At 39.9% G+C, this 10,761-nt stretch overlaps 1 protein-coding gene and 1 non-coding gene across 5 annotated transcripts in view; one reads left to right on the top strand and one right to left on the bottom strand.

Moving 5' to 3' along the window:
• Tesk2 (testis associated actin remodelling kinase 2) overlaps nt 1-10,761 on the top strand; it is a 91,423-nt gene that overhangs the window by 42,023 nt on the left and 38,639 nt on the right. For all 4 annotated transcript variants that reach the window (XM_010610163.2, XM_010610164.2, XM_033767229.1 and 1 more), the window contains exon 3: nt 9,791-9,839. In XM_010610163.2, coding sequence (XP_010608465.1) covers nt 9,791-9,839 — 49 coding nt within the window. The remainder of the gene's footprint in view (nt 1-9,790; nt 9,840-10,761) is intronic.
• LOC117287472 lies at nt 1,955-2,061 on the bottom strand. Its single transcript, XR_004518768.1, has one exon. It is a non-coding gene; the product is annotated as a U6 spliceosomal RNA (small nuclear RNA).

The following is a 10,761-nucleotide window of genomic DNA, read 5'->3' as shown; positions in this document are numbered from 1 at the left end:
ATATATATATTTGAACAGGCTTTCTGTGTATTCAGGCTGGCTTTGAACTCACTATGTTGCCTCCCAGCACTCAGAAGGGCAATCCTCCTGTCTCACCCTTCTGAGTGCTGGGATTGTAGGCATTCTCCACCATACCACATCTAGCTCACTGTAACCTTTAGAGTCAACCATTTTTCTTCAAAGACCAGTATAGGATAGAACACTTTTAATATAGATGCTGCTTATTGCACAAAAGTGGTAGCAGAAGAGCTTGTAAAAGCAAATCAGTGAAATTTTCATTGATTCATAGGTAAATTATTTTGTGTGTTAGGAGTTTGTGAGTGTGCTGGGGACTGAACACAGGGCCTCACACATGGTAAGCATGTGTTCTATTACTGAGCTATACCCCTGCCCAATACTTTTAGAAAATGAATAAAAAATAAAGTTGCTATTGAACTACCGGCCATTTTTCATTCTTACTGTCTCAGGGCACAGGGCTTTGGAGCCAAGCATCCAGATTCCAGTATCCTTTTCAATCATTGTTGAGTCACTTAAATCCTCTGAACCTCATTTTCCTATATGATAAAATCAGGGCAGTTTCCTCTCAGGTGACGCATATAGAGCACGTGATTATAGGTGAGCAATATATACTCATTTTCTTGACATCTTTGACACAGTGGCCATAAAACTTCAGGTACAAGTCTAACAGTGGTAACAGTAGTGTTACTGTTTGTTTGTTTGTTTAATCAGAATGAGGGCAGCCTCCTGTCATGCCCCACTCTTCACTTTGCTGTTTAGGTTAATCAACTTTTGGGGAAAGACAACACTTAAACTTTACTGTTCATCTCTGAACTGTGTACAGAACTGTGAGTTCAATAAATATTTTATTTGCCCCAATGTGAATGCCACCAAGGAACATATTAATATTATTTTCCTTGTGCTTGTTTAGAAAGAGTCAAACCCAAAAACTACCTCAGATTTGAGAATGTTATAACAGGATAGTGGTCCATACAATTTTTTGGGATTATGTACCTATTTTTAGTTCCTGTGGCTACCACAGTAAATTACCACAAACCTAGTAGCTTAAAACAACTCACATTTACTCTTTCAACTCTGTAGGTAAGAAGTCTGACATGATCTACTGGGGTAAAATCAAGATGTCTACAGGGCTGTGTTCCTTTCAAAAGGTCTTTCCAGGGACTGGGGGTTTGGTTCAGTGGCGCCATCATGCCTGCCTGCAAGTGCAAGGTCCTGAGTTGGATTCCTGTACCAAAAAAAAAAAAAAAGCTTTTACCTTAAGTGTTGTCAGCTATGAGTGGCTTATCCCATTCCTTGGCTGTAGTCTCCTTCCACCCTCCAAACCAGCACCGGCACCTCATACCTCTGATCTGACTCTTCTGCCTCCCTTTCATCTGTGAGGATCCGTAGAGTACAAAGACCCATTTTAGTAATCCAGGGTAATCTATTTTAAAGTCAGTGGACTGGCAGCTTTGTTTCCTTTCCCCATGTACAACTTTAATTTGAACTGCCCCTCTCTTGTATTCCCCTTGCTTTATAACAACACTCCCAGACTCTGGCGGTTAGGGTATGAACAGCACTTGGAGGCCATTAGTAGTCCTACTATCTCCGTACTCTCTCTGTGGGAACACATTTTTGAGCACATCCCTCCTGCCACTATGAATTCATAATTATTTTTATATTAATTCATAATTAAATATCAGGAAAGCTAAACTTTTCTTTTTAATAATTTTCTTCCCATGTTCCAATACATAACGTTGCACCTTCCCCTTGTTGAGACTGCTGGCTGATAGTAGGGCCTAGGAAAGATCCCACCTTAGAATACAAATTTTTAAAGTTTTAATTAAATTCAGTAAAATTTTTTTTGGTACCAGGGGATGGAACTTGGGTCCTTGAGTTTGGGAGACAGGCGGTGGCACCACTGAGCTAAATCTCCGGCCCCCAGTAAATATTTTTTAAAATTATGGAACGCTTCATGAATTTTCATGTCAGCTTCGTGCAGTGGCCATGCTAATCTTCTCTATATCCTCCCAATTTTATTATGTGTGCTGTTGCAGTGAGCAAAAAATTCAGTAAATATTTACAGAGCACTGTGAACAAGGCAGTGTTTTAAGTATATAGAGAGACGCAAACCTGCAGAGTCTTTTGTGTATGTGGCCAAATACTGCAGTAGGCGGCCCAGAATCTGGAGTCGAAAAGCTTGTCTCCTGCTCCAGTCTCATTTAAATGCAGATTGGATAGAGATGGGAGGGGGAGCTATTTTTAATCCAGGATAAGATCTCAGATTCTTTTTCTTTCTTTCTTTTTATTTTTATTCTTCTTTTTTTTGAGACAGGGTCTAGCTGTGTGGTTCAGGCTGGCCTTGAACTCACTATGGAGCCCAGGCTGGCCTGGAACTTGCAGCGATCCTCCTGCCTCAGTCTCCCGAGTGCTGGGATTACAGGCATGCAGCACTACCCTCAGCTCCCCTGGGTCTTCTGCATCTGCTAGAAGATTTGAAAAGTATGTGGGAGATAGCATTGAGGTTTTACTCGACAGATCACATTCATCTGTCCCTATACTTCCAGCTAGAACTCAGTGTGATGGTTATAACCCACTGTAAGGAACACTGGGAAATACAGTCTATTTCAGAAGGAAAAGGCAAGTTCTTTGATGAAGAAGTAGACATTATTTTCCGCACATGGATCTCTGCATTTCGAACCTAATTTAGTGAAAGAACTAGGTATAGATTGAACTTGATTTAGAAGATAGGCCTGATAAGTACTATGATAGAGGTTTCGAAATAGACTGATATGAGTGTTTATGGAAGAGTAAGATTAGTCTTGATTGGAAGGATCAGAGGAATATTTGAAATCATGTCTCTGAATTAGAAATCATAACCAACCCCCAAAATGATTTAATATATAGCCGTACCTCGCATAGTAAATGCTCTATAAATGCTTATTGTCTGGTTGTGCTCTTAAGTTTTTAAGGAGTGGTAAAGCCTTTTTTTTTTTTTTTTTTTGGTACTGGGGATCAAACTTGGGTCCTTTTGCTTGCAAGGCAGGTGGCAGAACCACTGAGCTAAATCCCTGTCCCTTGGAGTGGTAAGCTTTGAAAAATAGATGCTAGAAACAGAAACTTATTCTAGCAACGATGTGAAAGTAGAGAACTCAGGACATATTTGGGAGTGGTAAGTTATATAAAATACTGAGAATGTAGGTGGATGTAAAAGGAGATGAGAGAGGTGTGAGAATTTGGGCTTTAATCAGGAGCTGTGTGATCTGCCACAGAAACTTTTTCAGTAGCCAGTGTCTCCATAGGGAAGAGATCTATGTATTCATCTTTATATCCTTTTTATAACTATGAGGTGTAATGTCACATAACTTAAGAGCGTAGACTCTGCAACCTACTGCTGCTTTTTAGCTATATGACTTGGGGCAAGATACTCAATTTCTCTGTGTGTCGAGGTCTTTATTGGCATGATGAAGGTAATAAAAGTACTACTTTTCTGGGTTATTGTGAATATTAAATGATTTAACATAATATGAATTGTTTAGAACAATACTTGCATAGTCAGTCTCATTAAGAGTTAGCTGTCTCAAGAAAATAAAACGAACAACCCCTCCCGAAGAACAAAAAAACTAAAAGCTGAAGATATTTAAAAAAAAAAAAAAAAAGTGTTAGCTGTCATCATCATCACCAGTGCCTGGCACATGTTAGATACTGAAAAATTTCTGAGAGAGCAGAGTTGCTTTACATTTCCCCAGCAAGTGCTTATATTGTTAATGTCAGGTGTTAGGAAGCAGTGGTCTGCTGGAGAATACCAGGAGCATGGCTAAACCTAGTAAAGGCGGGACGTGGTGATGCTGTGGTGTGAGGTGTAGATGGAGGCCTTGCCAACCCACAGGCGTGAGTTCAGAAGAAAGGGACCAGATTTGTTTTGTGAGAAGAAAGTATTTGAATGAGTCATTGAGGACGGGTAGAATCTACATAAAAATAAGGAAAGAAGCATTTTAGGCCAATGCAACAATTTGAGAACAGGCAGAAGTTGGAAAAGAATAGATCTTTTGTAAATGGGAAGGGGTCCAAGAGACTGAGAGTGAAGGGAAGGGTGAGGGAAAGGGGACATAAAAAGATTTACGCTGTGTCACGTACAGATGTCAAACACTTACAATGAATGTAAACATTGTATGTTGCAAACATGAACAAAAAAAAATACTAACAATAATAATGAAAATGGGGAAAGGGGATCTAGAGACAGAGGAAGCGAGGTAGATGGAGAACGGAATGAGAATAGGAATAAAAAGGAATCAAGATTTGTCATGTACTTGTACCTACTCCCTAGGATGAGTGTAAATTTAATGTACTGTAAACATGTACTAATAAAATAAAAATTTTTAAAAATTGATAATCAGTGCGGAACAGTAAATTGTGCTACCGAAAAGACTGAAGTATCCAATCAAAGTCTAGTTTACCAGTAGTATCAGAGTTGAAAGTTAGGCTTATTTTAGAGCAGCGATGAGCTGTCTTTTATTCAGACTAGAAAGAGCCTTAGCTAGGTGGCACATAACTGTAATCTCAATGTTTGGGAGGTCGAAGCAGGAGGATTGCCATGAGTTCAAGGCCAATCTGGGCTAGTAGTAAGTTCAAGTTTAGTCTGACTGCATAGCAAGACCCAGTCTCAAAACAACCAAAAAGAAAGAAAAAGCACTTATTTCATGTGTCAGTAATTTTAGCAATCATAATTTTGGAGATGGGTTAAGAATAAGAATCATTCAGAATACAGGTATAATATTTTAAAGTGCTACCTTGTACTAAAAAAATATTTGAGGATTCATCCACAGTTTAGATTTTAACATAATTAGCAGTAGTAACTACAATAAAAAAATTACTGTTGATATTATATGCTTTTTTTCTAGACACATACCAAGGCCTTACAAAGGATGAGTAATATTTCCCCTTTAGGTCGGGGATTTAGCTCAGTGTTGCTGCTGCTTACCTCGCAAAAGCAAGGTCCTGAGTTCCATCCCTGGCACAAAAAAAAAAAAAAAAAAATTCCCCTTTAAAGTACATTCTGTTTATATCAATTGGCACGATTAACTCTTCTCAGGCTCCTCTGCCAGTATAAAGCTAATGCCTATGGCACTTGCCAGCTTTCTGACACCACCATTTTGGTGGTGGTAGTGGTGGCTGTTTGTGTGAGGAGTGGGGTGAGAGGGGTCGGGCAGAAGAGCTGCACATGGAAGTAGAGAGCTGTGATATGGTGATTGCAGCAGGGTCAGAGGAGAGGGCCAGCGGAAAATTGTCCTACGAACCCGGCCTGCTCAGATGCGCTGACTGTGACACCTCTGAAGTATGTGGTCACAATCACGGTGGGCTTGGGAGGAAGAGAAGCAAGGGCACATCACAGCCAAACCAGACTGCAGCTTCTAGAAGACCCATACTTTGAGATATAGCCATTGTTTTTGTAATGGAAAGCTATTGCCTGGCTACTTTATAGATATTTGATTAAATAAAGCCAAATAGTACCTCTTGGCTTTCCAATCTTATACTCTAAATGTTCTTTCCTATTAAATAGGCTTAGCGCAAGGACCCGTGTTCAATCCCCGGTACCAAAAAAAAAAAAAGGCTTGCATTGTGAAGCTTATTTGGTGATTATTATTTCTAATAACACGCTAAGGAATTTGGACTTCAGTCAAGAGCTGTGTATCTGCCACAAAAGCTCTTTCCATAGCAAATAGCATCACATAGAAGATTACAATAAATGTACCGCAATGAAAGTTACCAAAAAAATGACATGGCCAAAAGGCAGATAATGAGTCTAGGAATGAATGAAAGTTAAAGAACTGTAGACAGAGAATGTAACTTAAAGCTTGCTAACAGATGAGGAGTGAATTAGGGTCATGTATAAGGGAGCATGCAAAGGAAGGCTTTTTTTTAAGCAGTGGCAAAGTTTATTTGAAAAGTGAAGAGTGAGGGAGAAACTTGCTATCTAGAATGAGCTTCAGAGGACTAAAAGAGGGAAAAGAAATACAAAAACTATACCCTGGAGGAAGCAGGATAGTACGAGAAAAGGAATATATAGTAGCCAGGAAGGAGTTTTTAAAAAGGGGGAAATTTGAGCATGTTTTCAGGCTACAAGGATAGAGCTAGAGGAGATGGAGAGATGGGTAAAAAAATAAGTAAGATCCATGGGGAAATGTCAGATTTCAAAGATAAATTGGAGCACATTGTGGAGCATTTTGTTCTGTGAGACAGGATCTTGCTATGTAGTTCAGGCCAGCCTGGAACTCACTGTTGAGCCTCAACTGGTGTTGAACTCACAGTGATCCTCCTGCCTCAGCCTCCCAAGTGCTGGGATTATAGGTGTGCACCACTATGCCTAGCTCATCATGGTGTTTTAACTGCTGTGGTAAGGAATTTCGAGTCTTCCATAAGCAGAAGACAGCCACTGAAATGTTATAAAGAATGGAATAGTGACATATTTTGCATTTTGAAAAGGTAACCCAGATAGGATTAATAATTAATAAACTAGGGGCCAGGGATTTAGCTCAGTGGTTCCACCACTTGCCTTGCAAGTGCAAGTTCGACCCCTGGTACCAAAAAAAAAAAAAAAAAAAAAAAACCAAAACCCCAAACAACAACAACAACAAAATAAAATAAAACCACTAACCTTTATTTGAACATGCCCTAGAAATTGTTAGTGACAAGGCAAGGAGTAGGAGTAGGAGTCTGTACAATGAACGGTTGTGGCACAGAGAAGAGAATGGGTACATAGAAATCAGCTTTTTCCCAGCTACCTGGAACCAACTTTGATTCTTAGGTGGCTCACTCCTAAATTATAATTATGATAATTGCTTACATTTTTAAAAACTTTTACTGTGTGCCAGTACTGTCTGTGCATATTACATTCATTGTTTCGTTCAGTCTTTCTAATAATCTTACGTTACAGTGTCACCCCGTTTTACTGCTCACCTAGTGAAAAGTGAAAGTGGAACTTGAACCCAGGCCCTCTAACTTCCGCGCCTTTTCACTACTCTGCTATTTTGTTTCTTATCTTTTCCCACGTGGAGGTAAGTTTTAGCCCTGTCACTGGAGCCTGCCCCTTGTTTTCAGTATTACATAGATCTTTCCTCAGATTCTTTTCCTTCCTCAGGTTTCAGGGTAAACGTACAGATAGCAGTCCAGAAACCACCACTGGAAGAAGCTGTGATGTTAGTTAAAATGTGGAAGCACCAGGTCTTACAAACTCTGCTGTAATGTTACAGCTGACCAGACAGCCTCCCTCTGCAGTTCTTTCTGCTCCTGCAGTACTGTGCTGAGTTTGCATCCTGTTTGTAGGCACTGTGAACATGGCAGAGAATGAATACCCATGGGCTGTTGCCTCAAGGTCCACACGGCCCTCACCAGCACAGCCACCGCCGTACTCGTGCTCTCCGGATAGTCAGCTCCTGGCCCTCTCTCTGTCCTCATAACCTACAGCTGATCTGGGACTTGGGTGTTGTTTTTTATGAGGCTTTTTTTTGACAGCCCAAATGCTTGCATTACTGGCTTTATGGCATTTATCTTTTCCTTGTTTATGATCTTCATCAGTCAAAATTGTTGGGGTTTTTTGTGTGTGTGGTTTATTTGTTTGTTTTTGATATTATGGATTGAACCCAGGCCTTCACGCCAGAATCCCACCCACACTGCCTCGGAAAATTTTCTTATTTTGAGACAGGGTCTTGCTAAGTCACTGTCACTCAGGCTGGGCTCAAACTGTGGTGTGCTACCTAAGCTTCCCAGAGTGCTGGGATTACAGGTATGTACCACCACAACTGGCTTTATGGTTTTTATTGGGATTATAGGCATGTGTCACCACACCCTGTTAACATTTATCTATAAATATAACCTATTGGTTGAGGAAAAAAATTTTTTTAACAATAACAGCAGTGTGTAAACTAAAAAAAGGAATATCAGCCTTTCTTCCTGTACAATGCCATTAATGCTTCCAGGCATTTTCTGTTCACATATATTTTTCTACAAATGGAATTATGCCATATTGTTTTGTAGTTCATTATTTAACTCTCTATGTTCTGTCTCTTCCCATATTAGTGTTTCGATATCTACTTCAGTTTTTGTAATGGCTGTGTAGCATTCCACCCTATCAATATACCATAGCTATTCAAACAGTCTTTTATTGTGGGTATTTAGGTTTAAATACACTGTTGAAAGCAGATGTTCTTTATCTTAGTCCATTTGGGCTGCTATAATGTAATACCTTAGACCGCGTAATTTATAAACAGAAATTTACTGCTCACAGTTCTGGAGGCTGGAAAGTCCAAGATCAAGATGCCAGTAGATTCATAGTCTCCTGAGGGCTTTCTGCTTTGTAGCCTCTGGTGTCCATATGTTCCCTTTATAGAAAGGGCAAACACTGTTCCTCAGGCACAGTTTTCTGTAAGGGCACGAAGACTGCTCATGAGGGCAGAGTCCTTATGACCTAATCACCTCCCAGAGGTCCCACTGCTCAATACCATCATCCTGTGGACTGTTTCATCACTTGAAGTTTGGAGGGACACAAGCATTAAGATCATAGCTTTACAGATATTTTTGTTCACCTGAACTGAGTATATTTGTAAGATAAATTCCTAGAAGTAGAATTATTAGAGCATTTAAAATTTTTGCTAGATGTAATCAATTATCCTTTGAAAAAGTTAGACCGAGCACTGTACGGTTTATGTGATGTCCTTTCTCCTCATCTTCTGGACAACACTAGGCCTCATCAGCCTCAGTCTTTGATTTAAAAGGTTGTTGCTCTCTGTTTTAGTGTGTATTTCTTTAGTTATAAGTGAATCTGAACACATTTTTATTTATTTTTGGTTTTTTGAGTCAGGGTCTCACTTTGTAGTGCAGGCTGGCCTTGAATTCACTATGTAGCCCAGGCTGGCCTTGAACTCACAGTGATCTTCCTGCCTCTGCCTCCCCTAGTGCTGGGATTACAGGTGTGCGCCACCACACCTGCTGATTTTATTTTTTTATCTTTTTTTTTTTTTTTTTTTTTTTTTTTTTTTTTTTTTTTTTTTTTTTTGATAACCGGGGATTGAACTCAGAATCTTGCACTTGTAAGGCAGGTGTGGAACAACTGAGCTTAATTCATGGTCCATTTTATTTTAATTTTTGAGACAGTGTCTTGCTATATAAGCTGGCTTGAACTCATGGTGATTCTCCTGCCTCAGCCTCTCAAGTGCTGGGATTGTAGGTGTGCGCCACCACAACCCACACATTTTGATATTTTATTAGCCATTTATACTTATTTTTCTGTAAACCATGTATATGACTTTTGCTTATTTTTCTGTTGGGTCATCTTTTTATTATATATTTGGAAGAGTTCTTTGTGAATTAAAGATGTTAGTCTTTTTGTTGTTTTTTTGAGACAAGGTCTCACTATGTATTTCAGGCTGGCTGTGAACTCACTTTGTAACCCAGACTGGCCACAAATGCTTGGCGGCCCTCTTGCTTCAGCCTTCTGAGTGCTGGGATTACAGGCATGCAACACCACTCCTAGCTACCATGCTACTTTTAAGGCTTACCAAACTGCTTTCCACCTATTGCTTTTACTACTACATATTGCTAGCTACAACCAGATGTTTCATGGTAAACTTAGAAATTTATCAGTGTGGCATCTTAATTAAGCTAATGAAATAGGAACCCAGGAGGCTTCACAGGTATTGGATTGTTTCTAATACCTAGGTAGCTCAGCTACTTTCTCCATATGGAATTTATATTCATGTCTTTTTCATTTTGTTTAAAAATCTGCTTTGTTTTTCAGGTTCATGGGCGTTTGTGTACATCAAGGACAGCTGCATGCGCTTACAGAGGTAAGCATTCAGCAGGCATGTGGAAGTCACTGCTGGGCCTGGGTTTCAGCACTTGTGGGTCCTCAGTAAGAGTTATTATGTGAGCAAAATGTTATGTGTGTTTATGTTTATAGGAAACTGACGGCATTAATGATGCTTTCTTTGTTGGCGTGAGACAAAGGCCACGTCTCTTAATACCCTTGTCTTCCCTCCTGACACTTGGTTAGTGCTCTGAGAATATGGATGTTCAGATGGTAAATTGCTTCTTGCTCCCTGGATGACTTTCTCCTGAGCTCAGGGAGGGCCTTACGAGACTGTTCTTCCTGGCAACAGCTTCCTAGACCACTTCGGAAATGTTTGGTGTCCTCATCTATAATCCCAGTTACTGCTCCAGTTTTCCCATTGGTCTTATTACTTTGGAGTCAGTTAACATCTCCATTCACATTTCATTTTCAGCCTTTGGTAGGCAGTTAAATATATGATTGTCGTTACTCATCTTCTGAGGACCACAAAGACCCATAGAACAAAGGCTTTCCAAATTGAGGTATAGAATTATGTTTCAGAATGTGCTTGAATACTTCTTGAAAACACAGATGCCTGGAATCATTTAGGTGTGATAGGGCTGCATAGATGCCATCTGTTTTTTTTTTTTTTTTTTTTTTTTGGTATTGGGGGTTGTGGGCCTTATGCCTGTTAGGCCAGTGCTCTACCACTAAACTACATCCCCAGGCATTTTTCATTTTTTGCTTCTGAGCCTTTTGGCTAAGATCAAGTTTGTGTATGTATATATTTGTTTTTCAGTACAGGGGAATGAACCCAGGACCTTCTCACTGAGCTACATCCCAATCCTTTTTAAAAAAATTTTTTTTGGGGGGCCGGAGATTTGGCTCAGTGATATGGTGGCCTGCTTGCAAGCGCAAAGACCCGAGTTCACTCTGGTACC

The sequence above is a fragment of the Fukomys damarensis genome, unplaced genomic scaffold, assembly GCF_012274545.1.
Source record: "Fukomys damarensis isolate Sample0158 unplaced genomic scaffold, DMR_v1.0_HiC HiC_scaffold_23, whole genome shotgun sequence".
NCBI lineage: Eukaryota > Metazoa > Chordata > Mammalia > Rodentia > Bathyergidae > Fukomys > Fukomys damarensis.
Note: the sequence above shows the minus strand (reverse complement) of the source record. Positions and strands in the feature narration are given on the sequence as shown.